The sequence below is a fragment of the Drosophila nasuta genome, chromosome 2R (genome assembly GCF_023558535.2).
Source record: "Drosophila nasuta strain 15112-1781.00 chromosome 2R, ASM2355853v1, whole genome shotgun sequence".
In the NCBI taxonomy this organism is placed as follows: domain Eukaryota; kingdom Metazoa; phylum Arthropoda; class Insecta; order Diptera; family Drosophilidae; genus Drosophila; species Drosophila nasuta.
Window position 1 is genome coordinate 24,332,114 of NC_083456.1, and position 17,846 is coordinate 24,349,959.

The 17,846-nt window shown below is 38.3% G+C and overlaps 1 protein-coding gene across 7 annotated transcripts in view; it reads right to left on the minus strand.

Annotated features, from left to right (window-relative positions):
• Nucleotides 1-258: 258 nt before the first annotated feature.
• Nucleotides 259-17,846, minus strand: part of LOC132787830 (cytotoxic granule associated RNA binding protein TIA1) — a 58,847-nt gene continuing 41,259 nt past the window's right edge. For 4 of the 7 annotated variants that reach the window (XM_060795150.1, XM_060795146.1, XM_060795152.1 and 1 more), the window contains 7 exons: nt 14,132-14,219; nt 11,633-11,708; nt 11,437-11,533; nt 6,557-6,746; nt 5,651-6,052; nt 5,058-5,211; nt 259-2,229 (listed from right to left, as the gene is read on the minus strand). In XM_060795150.1, coding sequence (XP_060651133.1) covers nt 2,188-2,229; nt 5,058-5,211; nt 5,651-6,052; nt 6,557-6,746; nt 11,437-11,533; nt 11,633-11,708; nt 14,132-14,219 — 1,049 coding nt within the window. In that variant the 3' untranslated portion in view covers nt 259-2,187. Of the gene's footprint in view, nt 4,286-5,057; nt 5,212-5,650; nt 6,053-6,556; nt 6,747-11,436; nt 11,534-11,632; nt 11,709-14,131; nt 14,220-17,846 lie in introns of all 7 variants that reach the window. The other 3 variants (XM_060795151.1, XM_060795147.1, XM_060795148.1) reach the window with 2 other exon arrangements.

Here is a 17,846-nt window from a genome sequence, read left to right on the forward strand (position 1 = left end):
GTTTAACTCTTTACTGATATGTTGCGCAAACATTAACAAACAAACCAATAATATTTTTTGTGTATAATTTATAATTTTTCTGAGTATTAATCATGTTGTTGTTTTTTTTTCCTCTTGTTCCTTATCTTTTGTTTTATTTAATATATAAAGTTTGCTTTTGTTTTATAAATGTGCTGTATTTTTCTTATAGCCAAATTTCATTAACTCTTTTTCTCATGGGTTGGTCAACAATGTTTTAAATTTTTATCTGCCTAAGTATTTTTGTTTATGTAACAAAAAATTGTTAAGTTTTTTTTTGGTTTTGCTTGTGCATTTTCATTTTTGACTAGTTTTCCTTAATTTTCGTTTTTTTTTATAAACAAAATAACAAACAGAAAAACTGCAATAATCGCATCAGCTTCAATCTCTCTAAATCGATCCAAGGTTTGCTCTGTTTTTTTTCTTTTCTTTAAAATCACATCTACATCTAAGTCGTTTGCTGTCTCTTCTCTTCTCTTTTTTTTTTGGTTTTTGGTTTAAACATGCAATGCCTCTCATATAGTCCAACTACGTGTTAGTTTCTAGTGCTAAAAACATCTTAAGTTTACATTACAACTCGCTAGTTACTTACAGCTACACATCTATGTCATATGTATGCCTGTCTGTCTGTCTGTTCTGTCTGTACTGTTTTGTCTTTGTATCTTCCATGGGGATAACTTGGTGCACAACTTTAGTTAGTTATGCATTCCCCCCATGGAAATTGCATTGCACATTCCGCCCATTCATATATAAAAATTCAACTATTCTCTGTGTCCATAAAAATGTTGTTAACAATATAAAAATCACAAAATAAAATGGTCAAAAGTAAAATCATAAAAATACAGATAAAACGCGCCATATGCAAATCATGAAACTTTCCTCTCTTCTCCTCTTCTCTTCTGCTGTTGTCCCATCAAACACAAATATCCAAAGTGAAATGATATCAAGTTTAATTGCTCGATACGTACATCATCTACATAAACCATACAACATGCGAGCTATTACATGTTATTTGCCTGTTTTTTATCATTTTAATTGGTTTTCATTTTGAACATTTTTTGTTGCTGTTGTTGTTGTTGTTGTTCTTGTTGTAATTTGTCAACCAAGACATACTCCTACATATTCATGAATATATATATGTATGTATGCCATATATATTGCATGTATAAACACATATCTATATAAATATTATATACTATGTGCCGCAGCTATATTTGATTGCTCGTTTTTGTGTGTGTATGTGTGTGTCTGTATATATTTATATGTTTTGCTGATATATACACACACACACACACATATATGTATGCTATGTTTATGTATGTATATGTATGTCTGTCTAGTTCTAAAATATGTATAGCTATATGTATTGATGTATGTATGTTATATAAGCATGTTCTTTCTGTTTTGAATACCAACTACATAAACCATTAAACATATATATGTTAGGTATATCTAATTCACTTTCTAGTTCTGTTTTGTATGCCTGTGTGTGTGTGTGTGTGTGTCTCTATTCCTTTCAGCTAGTGAAGCCTATTTAAGCCATGCTAGATCGCACTCTATAACTCTTTTATTCTCTATATTCACATTTATATATACTCTATATGCATATGATTGAGTGTGTTGGGTATTTTTCTGGCATGTTTATGGTATTTTTCTGGTATATTTCTTTGTATTTTCCGAATCAGTGTTTATGGAGTGCTCTCTGTTCTTGTTAAAATTATATATCTTTGGATTTCCATTTCGATTACACGATTAAATTGGTATTTATGTGTGTGTGTGTGTTTATGATTATGGCTAATATCATATAATATCATTCGATGGCATATTTTGATTGTTATATTTATAAGTATATATATAATATCTATACACACGAGTATATATCTGTATGTACGTACGTTATGTGTGTGTAATTGGGCATTTATTCTCACTAGTGTTAGCTAAACTCTGTTCCACAAACCTTTTACAATTTAGCAATTTGTGTAGAGTCTACAATTGACAACGAGGTAGACTGAAACTGAAAGACTCTGCAAGGACAATAGGTGCTATTTTTTTGTATTTTTTTTCGTTTTTTTGAAGTTTTAGCAAATCGTCAGATCGAAAAGACTTGTGGAACACACATATTTCCTTGCATTAAAGCGGCATTGTTTTTGTCTGTTTTATATTTGTTTTCTAACACAATAAATTTGCAGCTAACCATTCATCTTCTGGCAACTGAAATAAAAACATATACAAAATACGTTTTATACGTTTTAGACAGGTAGAAAAATATTCAAAAATGAGAATTTTTTTTTAATATTCATGTGGAAATTTTTTTTGTAATGTTGCTTTGTACAGAGGATTTAATTGAATTTCATTGGAAATTGAATTTGTAAAAGAATGAAATCATAAGCATAATCGAAAATAATTGCAAAACTTAGAAGAATAACAAATATTATATATCAAGTGTGTGTCAAGTTTGGATCTTGCTGCTATTATTATTACAAAGCCTGTGAGACAGATTAAAAACTAAAGCTTGATGCCATTCGAGTATCGAGTATCGGTTTCGATTAACGGTTATCGGTTATCGATTATATAGGAGTTTGAGTTAAGCTTTTTTTTGTGGCTGGATTGCATTGGACTTTGAATTTTTGCTTGTTTCATATTTCAGTTGTAAACATTTTTTTATACTTTGTTTTTATTTTTTCATCTTCAGATACTATTAGCTGCGAGTGCTATTGTTGCTATTTGTGTGTATGTGTGTCTATGTGTGGTGTGTGTGAGTGTGTGTGTAGACGTTTGTAGGAACATGTCTTTCAATTACTGAGCAATCACAAAATAAAGTACTTTGAGTATTTGTAACATTTAGTTGCGTTTTAGTTATAGGAAAATGATAGCAGGAAATGTCGAGTACACCATATGGCTTGGCAGTTGTATGTGTGAGTGTGTCGGTGTGTATGTGTGTGTGTGAGGGTCTTCAGACGTGGCGGCGTCGTCGTCAACTAGATCTACGATAGTAATAGGCACTAGTGCTAGGTGTATATTATCATTGTGATGTACTTGCTCTAAGCGTTTATCAAAAGCTGCGCATAAAAGTAGGCAATGCTAAATTATATGCTACAAAAGTGTGTGTGTGTATGGGTGTGTGTCTGACTTTATGTGTATTTGCGTTTTTGTCAAGGGGACTCCTGGGAACGTCTGCGTTTTGCGTCAATGTCTGCGTCTGTCATACACACACACATACACACAAACAAATTTATAGCATATGTGTGTGCGTGTGTGTATAAATAAGTGCGAATGTGTGCGTGTCTTTAACTGTGAGTGTGCACGCGCGTAATTAATTTTAACGCATTTTTAATTATGTTTATTTTAATTTAATTCCACGTTAAAACATACACATGTACACCGAGGTTACTGTCTGCATCTGTCTCTGTGTGTGTTGATATATAAATGAATGTGTGTGTGTGTGTGAGAGTATTCTATAGCCTCTGTTCTGCACAATATACGCACAGAATACAGCATACTTAATTTATGGCTTTCACTTTTTTTTTTTTTTTTTGTATACCAAATTACTTTTTATTTAAGTACGCAATTCTTGTTTGTCATTTTTTGTGTTTTTCTTTGTTTTCATTTTAATTTTTTTTTTCTCATTCAATTCTTCAATTAATTATAATTCTATTTATACGCAGCATGCTTAACACATTTATATAAAGCATAAATTTACACGAATTTATGCATATGTTTTCGAGTCTGATTGTGAATGTGGGGACGTGTTTGTGTGTGTGTGTGTGTGTGTGACTTTTGTGTGTGATATAAGCAACTAGGATACCAAATGTATTTAATATTTTATTTATATTCTTTGTATTTTTTTTTCTTTTGTATTTAACTTTTTGTTTTGTCATATTTTTTCACATTTGCGGCTTATTCAAAAGGGGCCGCTTACAACTGTTTATGCACAAATTAATCATAAACAATTGCAACAATATGTGTTTTGTGTGTGGTGCGTGCTGTGGTTATTCTACGTTTTTTTTGGCATTTGTTTTTTTTTGTTGTTTTTTTGCATTTGGGTGCAGCACTCAACATTCTCGTCGAAACTTCGCATCGAACTTCTCGTCAATTTGCAAATGTGTTTTTTTTTTATCGGCGCTTCGCATTTATTTACAGCTGACTTTTGGGTTTTGTTTCTGTTTCAGAACTTCTGCTGTACTTAAAAATTTCGATTGATTTCTTTGTATATTTATAGGTATTTGTTTTTGCTTGTTTACTGTGCCTGCAAAAGTAAAGGATAAACCTTAAAAAATAATATGGGTGTTAGTAAAAATTGGAAAAAAATAGTAGTCGGAATAAAATGATTTCAAATGCAGAGAAAATTCTTAAGCAGCAGCATTTAATTGTGAACGATACCAAGAACGAAAAATAAAATATTCAGCTAAATCTACACTTATATTGTAGTAAAAAAAGAAAGGAATTGTAATCGAAAGCCAGTAATAAATAAAATAGCATATTTATAGTGCGTATCAAGGACACATGCCTAAAGTAAAGTAATCAAAAATAGTTGAATACGAAATGAGAAGAAACTGTACTAAGTTGGTGTCCTGTAAGCTCAAGATGATGAGTATTTGCTATTAATATCCCTGTTCAGTCTCAGCCTGCACCTACTTGCAACGGTTTGTGTTACTTTTAAATAATATTTTTGCACTAGCATTTCAAAATAAACTCCAACACATGCGCTTGAAAGCAACTCACAGGCAAAAGTAAATAAACAAAATTTGCATAAAACAAAGAGAGAGAGACACACAAACATACGACGTAGCGCATGAAAAGTGCAATAAAAGACTCTTGAAAATATTCTGGAAAAATAAGACAAACAAATGGAAATATAAACTGAACGCAACTAATCGATAGATAAATAAATAAGCGAAACGTATCGAATTGAGAATGCATTCAAAACATTCAAGGCACATTCTAACAATGTGCGACATTTTTATTATTATTATATATACAACAACTGTGTGTGTGTGTGTGTAGGGAGAGTGTGTGGGTTTGTTTTGTTCTGTACATACCTGTGGGCTCACTTGGAACTGCTGTATCGGATAGGCAACAACGCCGGCAGCCTGTGGTATGGCTGTGCCTGCCACGCCCGTTGCCAATTGCTGGGCTGGCGAGATCTGAGCTTGGGTAACGCCTTGCCAGGTGGCTGGTATCTGAACGCCCATTCTGGAATAAGCCAGAACATGCGCAGAAGCATTAGGAAAACGTTTCTTTTTTATAGCGCAACACACACAGAGATCTATGCTGCAACTGCAAATCTCCCCCAGAGACTACGACAAATTACCAACAAATGTGCACGTATAACGTATAACGTATACGCCGGGTATACGCCACAGCTCGGGAATGAAAACTTTAGCAATTAGCAAATGAATTCACTCATCCGTCATGCTGTCGCTGCCCATCCCCCTGGTGGCGGTTCAATCATTCCATACACATACACAAAACGGGGCGAGCTAGGTACACCTAAGCTGTGAACAGGTGTGAGTGAGAGCAACGCACTCAACTCAACTTAACTCCCACTCCCCCTTCCACTCCACGCTCTCTTCACATACATCAGACTAATGAAATAATTATGCATAAATCGATGAACAAGATTACTACGTACCCCATATATCCTTGCTGGTAGCCGCCATACTGTCCAAAGTGATAGCCCTGGATGCCCTGCAGGAATTGATTTTGCACGGCCGCAGCGCTGGCCGCCGCCGCTGCTGGTGTGACAGCGGCCGCGGTGGCCGACGAAGCCGGATAAGTTGGCGTCGGTGAATACCAGCAACCAGTGGCAGCCAACTGCTGGCCATAGGCAGCGGCAGCAGCTGCCGCAGCACTCACGCCATATGGAAAACCGGCAGCGGCAGCGGCGGCGCTGTTCAATGCCTGGCTGGCCATGGTCTGCGAATTGTTTGGATCGCCGCTCTCCTTGCCCCACGAGCACTTCACGGGCTGTGCATTGATTTCGGTGTTGTGCACACCAACAATGGCATGAGTAGCCGCCTCTTTAGTGGAAAAGCTGTTGCAAGTAAAGAGAGGAAGTTAGAAGTTTAAGTAAGTGAATTGTCATGTATTCACTTAGAAATATATGTCTTTTTAATTTGATAAAGAAAATAGTCAGAAAAACTTTAAAGAATAGTTTAGTTTTAGGATTGTATTAAACTAAGATGATTTAGAAAATATTGTATCAAATATAATATGAAATTAAATATAACCCTAATAGCTTAATTTTATTTTAATGTCAATGCTAAAATGTAGACAAAAGATCAAACTCAACGAAGAAATATTAACATTCGATATATAAAAAGAAAATTAATAAATATTGAACAATGTAGAGTGAATTTTCTTCTGTTGCCTTTTGGTTCTAAAACTGTAAAAGAAAATAAAGTAAAAAGATCTTTTGAAATTAAAATTTGATAATAAAAACATAAAAAATTCGTGTAGTTAAGAATATTCAATAAAAGTTTGTAAATCTTGAAAGAAATATAAATAAACACAGTTTTTTTTTTTGGCTTAAACTTACCGCACAAATGCGTAGCCTTTGTCCTTGAAGACGCGTATTTCCTGTATCGCGCCATAGGGAGCAAATGTCTTCTGCAGCACCTCCTCGCTGAGTGCGGTGAGGGCGCTGTTGACGCCACCCACATAAACGGTGCAATTGGAGGGACTGCTCTGGTTGTAGACCTCATCGAAAGTCAACGGCTTGATGTTCTCTGTGAAGTGAAACAAAAAAAAAAATTTGAAATGAAATGATATCGCCAACGATTGTCAACAATTTGCAAAAAGGGGTAAAAATTCATTTCACATTTTGATATCAAGCCACAATTAATGACTGCAGTTTTTCTACCTCTGCTGTGGCGAGCATATACACTCGCGATTTCGCGTCGTCTTGTTGTTTCTGTTATTTCAACCAACTGCATGATTAATATGCAAATTAATTAAGGGTTTTGCCCGCAGCAGGAATAAAACGGCAACAGCAACAGCAACGACAACGACAACGGCATTGCCTACGTTTTGGTAATTAAAATAACCGCATACACTTAGTCAATGTGTTCGAGGTTGTGCCCATGTATACGTGTATGTATGTGTGTGTGTGTGCGATTGCTGTGCGACACCATTTACCGCTTGGCTCAATTGTTGTTGCTGCATTTTTAAAATTGTTGCTCTTGTTATTGCATTTTTTATTATATTTTTCGTATATGTTTCAGTATTTTTTTTGTGTTTTTCTGATATAGTTTGCAGGCAACCCACATTGTTGGTCATATTGTGGTTGTTTCTGCTGGTTGTTATTATTGTTGTTATTGCCGTTGTACATCGTCGTTGTTGGTTGCTGTTGCTGTTGGGTGCACACGTATTTGTATGCAAAAGTTACACTAATTACTTCCTTTGAGGTTAAAGCAAAATTTGCACTTTTAAAAATAATGTCAGCCTTGCGTGTTTATGTCTTTGTTTAGTTTTCAACAATTTACGAAGCATTCAAGCTGCCCTTCAGCAACGACAACGACAACAATAACAATCGATAGCCAAAGCGTTAAACTGTAGCATGATTAGTTGCAGTTTGTTTGCCAAACATTTTCAATTGGAATTTTTCGGTCAGAATTGCCCTCAGAAATTATTGCACAAAGATGCCAGGCGAAATACTAAAGGAAGAAAGAAAGAATTTGTAGCGTATTGGATTCTATCGCATAAGCCTAACCAATCCAAATGCTATGTAATGGCACAATTCCAACCCTCCCATTAAAATGCCTTTGCATACTTTCAGGCGTTCTCTTTCTTACCTCTTGCTTTAGACGTGTAACGAGCGAGCGAGGCAAAGAAAACACGAAAATATGGCTCAATAGCATGCAACAGGACAATACTTGCACAGAAGCAAAGGCCCAGTCGAGGGTGCACCGTAGAAACTAACAAGCTTGCAAATATTTTTGAAAGCTTTTTGCTACAAATGTATGCGACTAACACACACACACACACACACACACACACACACACACACACACAAACTGTTGTGGGGCGTTGCATACTTTTGAGCGCAATGTTTCACTAATTTGCACTTTGCTTTCCTTTACTTTCGTTTGTCGTTTCTCGTTTCTCGCTTCGCGTTTCATTTCGTTTCGTTTCTTTACGCTTTCAAATAGGTGTAATTAAATTCGGAAATATACATACATAACATATATACAAACGTATTTCTCTCTCTATGCAGAGCTTTATCCTTGAGCACACGTTTCATTTCATGTCTGCATCAAATTAATGCTGCTCAACTGTATGGTTTCCCCTGACCCCGGTGTGTATAAGTGTGGATAGCATTATCACGAAGCAACTAAATAATTAATAACCAAGGTGATTGTCTGTCCATTTGCCACTCTTTTTGCTTCTTCCAAAAAAGCAAGCTGCAATTTAAATGACCTATTACCCGGACATCGTGAAAATAGTTAGCCAATCATCTGCATACATTATTCAAAGACCACAAACTTAATTGAAGCGACGACGAATTGAAGCAAGTAATTGTTAAACTAATCAATAAACATGAGCGAGGCGTTAACGGGGGCGTGGCAAATGTAAGTTTTAAGGCACACTTTGTGTCACCAGCCCCAAAAGGCATTCAACAATCTGCAGCTTGTTTTTGGCCTGACAAATTATTTACTGCCGGGCTAAAATATTGTAGTTGTGTCAGAGTGTGTATGTACTTATGTCTGAGCATATATATACTATAATTTACCTTTAGCTGCGAACTTTCTTTGGCATTGAGCGCATTGAGGCATTTCAACTTTTACTTAATTGTGCGCAACTCGGCATAAAATGTTGATTTATTGCGACAACTACGACTGGCAGCCTGTCTGCCTTGGCTGCCTAGCCTAGACTCTCTAGTTTGCCCACGCATACTGTTAAATAATTTGCTCAAAGTTTTGCACCCAAGCATTACAGGTACGCCCCACTTGAAGGCAGTCTGTTTTGGAGTGCGGGGTTTCTCCAGTCAAAAGTCAAATAGTTTTGGGCACAGAAATTTGTCATACAACGTCGTCGACGTCGGCGTCTGGCATATTGTTTCAGGTTAATTAAGTTATTACCATAATGAGCTTGTAAGTATTTTGGCCTTTATTTATGGCATGCATTGAAACCGACTCAAGCCTGCGAATCGGTTAACAAAAGGAAAAACTTTTGCCCAAAAAACTTTTGTCACGAGCTTCACTTTCGGTCATAAAAAATGCCAAACGCGTTTGTTATAAACCCGAAAGCTCTAAATAGCTAAAGACGCAAAAAAAAATACGGAAAAACACATAAAACAAGTATGTGCAATTGGAGGAGAGTGAGTTAAACTAGCAGATACTCTGCAGTCAGTCTTCAATTTATGTTAGAAATGTTTGCAAATTTCTAGATACATTTTAATGCATTTTTAATGAGTAATTTAAACTTGTGTCGCAAAACTTTTCTGTGTATATTTTCGCTATTTTGCGTTGATTAATAATGTATTAGCGCTTCGGCTAAAAACTTAGAATACCCCTTTGAAAGAGAACATCAAAAAAAGAGGAGAAAATTGCAAAGCGACGCCAAAATTGTCACAACTGTAAAATGCGCAATTGCGTCGGCTCGTAAATCTTGGCTACAAAAGGAGGCAGCACACACACACACACACACACACATGCAGTGAGTGAGTGGCTCACTAAACGCTACTACTACTGTCGACTGATTGCCAGAGCCATAAAATGTGCAGCCTGCTTAAAACATAAAAATGCCAGAACAAGCCTGTCCAAAGCAGCCACTGAAGTGGGAGGCTGAAGCGGTAGTTGAAGCTGAAGCTGAAGCTAGCAAAGTGGCAGCGTAAAACATCAAGTAATGCCCAAATTCCAAATGGCGAAATGTGAAATGCGAAATGAGTTGAGTGCTACAAATCGTAAAGGCTGCCAGCAGGCGCCCCCAAACAACTAGACAGGCCATAAAATCGGCAATATATACGTACTATATATACTATATGTTGTACTACACACGCATCACATGGAATATAACCCTTTCCCGTAAGAGTGAGAGAGAAAGAGTCAACTAAATGGCAGCCTCGTAATTGTGTAAAATCTTTTGCGAGTTGAGTATTTTTTTTGTCGCGTTTGAGTCGTCGTCGTCGTCGATTTTAGTGCCAAGTCAGCTACTAGTTTGGGGCGCTGTCAACCATCAAAATATCCAAATTATTTTGCTGCCAAATTGCTAATAATAACTTGTATTACAACCGAAAGGCAAAAGATCCCCACGCACACACAACACACAACACACAGACACAAAGCTAACCAACTTCAACTCACAATAGACACAAACGAGAGACGAAACCGTGACAAAGGCAAATAAACAATGAAACCAATAAAAATCCGCTTAAGCTTTCATAGGCGTTTTTTATGACAACAATATAAATGCAAAAAAAAACCAAAAACAAAAAGAATTCATGCTCATAGTTTATTCCTATCATTTTTTTTTTGGTCGGTAGAACCCTTCAACATGTCAGACCTTCCTTCGCACGATAAATTCCACCTTGACTCTTTGTGTGTGTGTGTCTATTTGAGTGGCTGTCTATATATATGTGTGTGTGTGTGTCTATCCCGAGGAATGTTTGTTCTATAACCATGAAATTTTCCTATCCTTTGTGTGTGTGTCTTTTATGATAATAGTTTCGTGTTGGCAAAATTTATTTATCTGATTTGCACCCTCTCATTTTACTTTCCCCCATTTTTCTCAGGGCACAAATAAAAATTATGTTAAAACATGCAAATATGCGTTAACTTTTGATTTATGAATGACAAACGATACGCCCCCATCGCGCATGTTTGCCAACTGTTAATAATGATTACGCTAGTTACAGTTAGTTTTGTGGTTAACAATACTCCGAAAGCCTCGACATCCCTTAAACTTCTGTCTGTCTGTCTGTCTGTCGCTTTCGGCCTAAATGAAAATTGATTTGCTCGTCGAGCTCCCCACCAAAATAGAATATGTCGCATTTCGTCCTTATTTTTGGGGTCTTTGTCCTACGTCGACTAATTGAAAAAGTTTAAACCGAATTTGGTCCAGGCCATTAAGGAAATTAAGCGCGTGCGGTTTTTCATTTCATGCGTACAACAAAAACAACGACAACAACAGCAGCAAATATTAAGAAAACATAATCTGGCAGAAAATTTGCTGCGACACGTTTATAAATAGCAGGTGGGTTTTCCTCTCTGTCTTTCTTTCATTCTGCCGCCCCACTTGCCCCCTGGTTTACCTTTGACCCGTGTCATGCTACTGCTACCTTTGGCATTCATTGTCATAATTTCCTGTAATAAGAGCGACGCGTCGACTATAACAACGAACGTTGCCTGACCTGCTGCTTGGTCTCGCAGCGGCCGGAAGTGTCGGGCCAGGCCGAGGTGATAGTCATGATTTCCTTACCTTTACTCGCCGGCGGTTTCCGTGTAGCCCAATTCGTGCGAATTGAGCGCGAGCCAAGCCATTGCCCGTTCATGGCCGTAATGGCGCTCTCAGCTTCCTGCGTTGGTCGATATCAGAAGCACAAGAGAAGGAGAAAAAGAATTGTAAAATAGCTTAAAAAAACGAATTTTATATAAAAATGCATTTCAATGCTTACCGATTTCTTGATGAAGGACACAAATCCATAACCCTTCGACTTCAAGGTTTGTGGATCGCGCACAACGCGACAATCGCTGCAAAGAATGAAACGAGAAAATCAAAAGTTGTTTCAAACCAAAGTCAACTTTAAGCTACGTGCAACTTTAAAATATTATGCAAATTTATGAGGCAAAACAGAAACAGCTGTCGAGAGTTTTGTTGAAAGGTTTCCGCCGTTTCGCTCTCGCTCTTGGTATTATTTATTTTTGGTTGTCGTCGCTGTACGGCGGAAATTAGAAATCTGACCTCATGTTCAGAACTTTTCTATTTATCTTTGCAGTTAAATTTTAGCAGGCAGCAGGCACAAACTTAAAGTCGAATTCGACTTGCTAGAATATATTTGATATGGAAGACTTATGTGAGCAGCACACACACACACAATATCTAATCGCAGTCCAAGGGCTTCGTTTATGCTTTTGGTTTTTTTATTAATAAAAATTCTTTAATCTCGTCACTTTTAGAGCAATTTAGTTGATTGCCAAGCTTCCGGCTTTCAAATTGATTTCCCACAGCAATTGCAAGAGTCGAACAACATTTTGTTTTCTCTTGTTTTTTTTTTGGTATTCTTGGCTGATGTCAAGGCAACAACTAAGCTAAGCTGCCAGCAAAACTTTGGCAATTACCCCCGCCGATCCTGGCAGTTTACTTAACGCTGGCCGCGGCAACTTTTTTATGATTATGATAAGTAAAACGCCCTCAGAGTTGAAAGAGAGAGACGCAGTGAGCCCGTCAGGCTGGCAGACGACTTATTAAATATTCACACGCGCCGCGCATTTAACAAAACGGAACTGAAATGCGCCAAGTTCGTCCCAGCAACAGCAACAATAACAACAGGCAGTTAAACCTCAGACAGGACAAGAAACACACTCACATTCACACACATATACACGCACCCAGGACAAAAAAAAAGGGCAAACAACGACGCACGCATAAAACTTTTGACAAAGAAATCGTTTGTCCCCCCGCCCGCATACCCCAGTCATACCCCAGTCCAGCAGACGCGTCGCTGATCCCAGCAAGAGCCGCACGACCGAATCCATATCGGATGCCAAGAATCTGTAACCAAGTTCGCCTCGGCTCGGTGTTTGCATTAAGCGTTTTGACATCTTGGCTAACAGAACTCACGGACTAATACCAGCAGCCAAAAAGAAAGTTATTTCAAGTCCGGAACGCGTTGCCAGCAGCTGCCGTCAAACAATTCAAGCCGTAGACAGAGAAAGAGACAGAGAGACAGACGAAGACAGACTCGAGAGTGAGATAATCAGGACGGAACGTGGGCTTTGCCATTTCCGGTTGCCTGCACCGCTGCGGCATGTTGTCGACGTCGTCGGCATCGTGCGAGCATTCCGTATCAATGATAATGATGTCAGCGATATGTATCACAAAGGTGCCAATCGATTGCTCAATAAGGCGTCAAGGCAGGCGATGGCATCGATACACCAGCTACCAACTGATTGAGGGCACTTTAACTGGCTGACTGCGTGGGCAACGTTTCCCTTTTAGTAATTCTTAAAGGGCTAGCAACGAATGGATGGAGGAGTCGTAGGGAGGCCAATCAAAGGACATGCGCCACTCATTAGCACATCGCTGAATGCGAAATGGCTAAAAGGCTCTCGGCCAAATCAAAGCCATAATCATTTTAATGAGTTTTGAATTATTAACATTCGAAATTGCCCCCGATAATGAGAGACAATCCGAAACGGAAAATTGGGAGGGAGCAGCAAGGAGCATCAAGCAGCGCGTAATCCAAAAATCAAATAATTTTTGGGCAACATTTTTGACAAGCCGCCGCCGGGCAGAACATGCCACAGAAAGATGCAGAGAGGAGTGGAGAGTGAAGAAGCCTTCTGTCAGACATTTTCAGTTTAAAAGTTTTCGCTTCAACAGCAGTTAATTAAGTCAAGTTTGGTTGTTGCTTTCGTTACTGCTGCTGCTGATGCTGTTGACCATCAGCTCAAGCTGAAAAAGAGCAACTTAAATATTTAAATGCCTCGCTTTTTGGCTGCGCTCTGTTTACAGTTGTTGTGCACAGAAATAACTGATGCGACACTTTTGTGTTTACTTTAAGAAGCAGCGACGACGACGACAATCATGCCGAAGTACACACTGCCAAAAGAGTTTCGCTTAAGTGAAATTTACATAAATGTACTTTTCGCGCCGTTATGAATTTTTTATGTGAGCCACCAAGCGGCTTACTGTGTAACCTCCTTCTCTCCTCTCCTCTCCTCTCTTTCTTCTTCTTTTCAACCACAGGTGGAGCACAAGCACTACACATACACCTGCCAATAATCAACGTCGAACGTCGACTGCGTCGCGCCTCCCCCTTTATCTGAAGAACGAAAGAAAAGCGGCGGAAACGTAGACCAAAAAAATGGGAAAAAAGGTGCGTGGAGCTCGAGGAACTTTGGTGTATGAAAAGTTAACTGGCAAATGAGAAATTTGCATTTAAAATACTTACGAGATTTCGCCGAATGGTGTGAATGCCTCGCGCAATTGCTGAGTTTCAATTTCTGAACTTAAGTCGCCGACAAAGATGTGGAATTGTTCTGCAATCAGAAAGAATGGAAGGACGCAATGAGTATATTGGATTAAGTTCGCGCATAATGCTTAATAGTAAAAGTAATGGTAAAGTGCTTAACTCTATTATAAAGATTAAATAACTTTTATCTTATTCGTACTTTTACACTAATTGCATTTGTCTGCAAGTTATTTTCATTTATAGTTGATGTTAGCTTAATCTTTTAAATAACAATTGTAGTTTTAAATTATTAGCCATCATCTTTGATTGATCACAGCCAAATATTAAAATGTATTTCATCATAATAAGGAATTTCTGTCATATTGCATAGTGATGGACTTTGGAGCAAAGCGATAATGTAGTAATATATAATATACTAATATAAATCGATAATCGATAAGTGTTCTAGTAATATATCTATTTGAATAGTGATGGACTTTAGAAAGGTCCATCCTAGTACTAACATATCAATAAATGTTCCATTAGTATCGATAGCTATTTGATAGTTTTCTCAATCAATTCTTTTACAGCTTCAACAAGAAAGATTTAAAATTCATTTTTCGCAAATTTATAGAATTCCTTAAGTTATAAAGTAATATAGATGATGTTATACAAATGAAACAAAGTAAAATATTTCTCTTTATTCATTTTCTCTCAAGAACTTGAGTTTTGTTTTGTCAATGTATTATATTAAAGTTTAAATTATATAACACAACAAACATTTTGCAAATTGTAGTTATATAGTATGTATGTTTAGCTCCCTAATTAATAAATGTGTCTCAATTTAAAAATTACTCTATATAAAAAAGTTCTTCAGCTGTGTCATTTGAGTGCTGTCATATGATTGCTCTGCTGCTTTGATACTTAATTAATTCGCTTAATTAATTAACTGTGCTGTGCTGCGTCTAATTGCAGCGAAATGTGTATAATTACTAATTAACTTAATCTAATTGCAAGTAAGCTTGCAGCAGTCGCCCGAGTTTCAAATCGTGTTGTATTAGGCCAAATGTCAGCCTCGCATTATGTACACAGTTGTCAGGGGTGAGTGGTGCAGAAGGGGGCGGGGGTAGGGGGATTGAGAGAGGGGAATATGTGTACAGTATGTACTCTCGGTATGCTTGTATACCAAATTCAGCGAGTGCACAAATTCAAAGGCTTTCGCTGTCATGCAGGCTGCACAAACACAAATGCATAGTGCAAGATGCACACACACACAGACACACACTCACACACAAACATGGTAAGCATACAAGACACACAAACACACATAGTCAAACACATACACTCAAAACGCAATCATTTATTATTATTTTTGTGTGCTTTGTCTCTTTGGCACAGAAAAAGTCGCAACGTTTCTGCCGCCGTCGTGAGTGCTGCTGCCTGACAAGAAAGCAGAGTGAAAGAGGGGTGCAAGCGGAGGGAGGGGGTTGCCGTTGTCCTTCGTATGCTTTTGTGTCAGCTCAGCTCGAAGCTCTAAAGCTGAGTAAAACCAAATCAGCAGCGAGCAGCGAGGAGCAACAACAACGCAGCGCTTGGGGTGGCAATGGGTTAAGGGCCAACGCAGTGGGTTTTTGGGGGTCGTCAGACACACAAATACAAACACACCACACACACACACACACATGTGCACACACAGTGAGAGGCAGAAGTCTTACCCTAAATAATTAGCACTATTCAACTGGGGCATGACGACGACGATGACGACGACGACGACGATGGCAACGACAACGACGACGTCGAGGACGATGTTGGCGACGTTGATGGGCGCGGCTTTGACTGCCAGCCTGACTGCTGCATGTCCTGCGTCCTGTGTCCTTGTCATCGTCGTCGACGCTGTCGCTGTCGTCGTCTGCTGCACGTGCAGAAATTAACATTTCCGGTAATTTTGCGAAAATGAAAAGCAAAGCGAAAAATTAACGGCAGCAGAAACGTAATGCGGAAAGCTTTTGTGTTAAATAAATATTAAAAGCAATTCGCCCAGTCGAGCCACAACCACATGACGATGATGAGCGCAAGAGAGAGAGAGAGAGAGAGATAGAAAGAGAGGACGACAGATTGAGTGAGTTATAAAGGCTATGTGATGTTGGCTTTTTAAAACAAACCAAAAAAAAAACGGGAGCAAAATCACTGCGTATACTTTTTATTTAATTGAAAATTGCGTATACGCCACCATTAACGAGCCCATTGTAAAGGTATTCTGCGGCCGGGTTTAGTACTCAGCTCAAGTTGGCCAGAACTCTCGTCGAGTAGATGTCATTATTGTGAGTCAATTGTTGGCAGTCAAAGGCGGCAGACACAAGACACAAAGACAATTGAGGCATGCACGCAACTTGCGAATGAATTCACATTCAATGGCTGCCAGACCGACAGACAGCAACTTGGCTTATTGGAGCCACCGAATGTAATATTCATGAAGCGAAACGAAACGCAAAAGTTCTTATTGCTCCCACAGAAAGAGAGGAAGATAGCGAGCAACTGAGACAGACAAAACGTGTACGCTAATTGCAGTCAAAAGGGAGCTTTAAATTTACGACTACGACTCGAGTCGAGTTGAGTCCTGTATCGGTAGCTCGTTTGTGGCATCAACCACATTGTTGCCTCGGGTGTCAGCGTGTCAAGGGAGCCTGGCAGTCATTTCTTTCTTCTCTCGCCTCGCTGCCTCGTCAACTCGTTTGCCTGATTAAAACTGTGCGTATGTAATGAGTTAATTAAGTTTTTGGCAGAGCTCTCTCACACTCTCAACGCTTCGATAGCGATAGCAAATGTAAGGACATACAGTACAGCACAGCACAGCACACAGCACACGTGCACATAAATTAATCATAAATCCTTGCCAGTCGCTTGGCAAAGACACGGAACGTGGTTGGTCGTGGGCTTTGGGCTTTGGGCTGTAACAAGTGTTTTGTATATTTGCAGAGGACGCGTCTGGGTTGCGACTCGACTTGACTTGACTTGAAAGAGAGCCCCGGCTAAACAACAAAGCTGAGGCACAGGATATGTGGACTAAGTGTGTTAGTAGTGCGCTACACACACACACACAGACACACACACATGTGCCACGCCCACTTGTACCTTTTGATTAAGGGCGCTGTGTGTTTTACAGCTTTTAGTTGGCGTTACTAGAGTTGTTGTAAATTTTATGTGTTATCCGTTTCCATTGTTTGTATGCCTTTATTTATGTGTCGAGTCGTTACCTCGCCTCATATGTAAGTGTGTGTGTGTGTGTGTGTGTGTTATTGTTATTTATGCATTTGTGCTAAACCTTATTTCCTGTTTGTCTTACATAAAGCTGCAACGCTTAATTACACGCAATCACAGGAGGGGCAACTGAGACGAAGGGGCAACAGCCTTTGCAATGATGGCAATTGTTACAGTTAGATAACATTTATCGATTGCCACTTAAGCACTTTAGCTAAAATAAAAGAAATGCCATCAACGAGCAGTAATTTAAGTTTGTTTCATACACATATATTACAAAATCCTAAATAAACTACATTGGCATATAAATTTGTTCAGATATTTAAAAAGTGCTATCAACTTGCAGAAGTTTACAGTTTGTTTTTATATTAGATATAAAATATTATAGATTTTTAAAAAAAATATTTGATAGATATAGGATAAATAACTTATATATTCTTATATAGAATATTTAAGA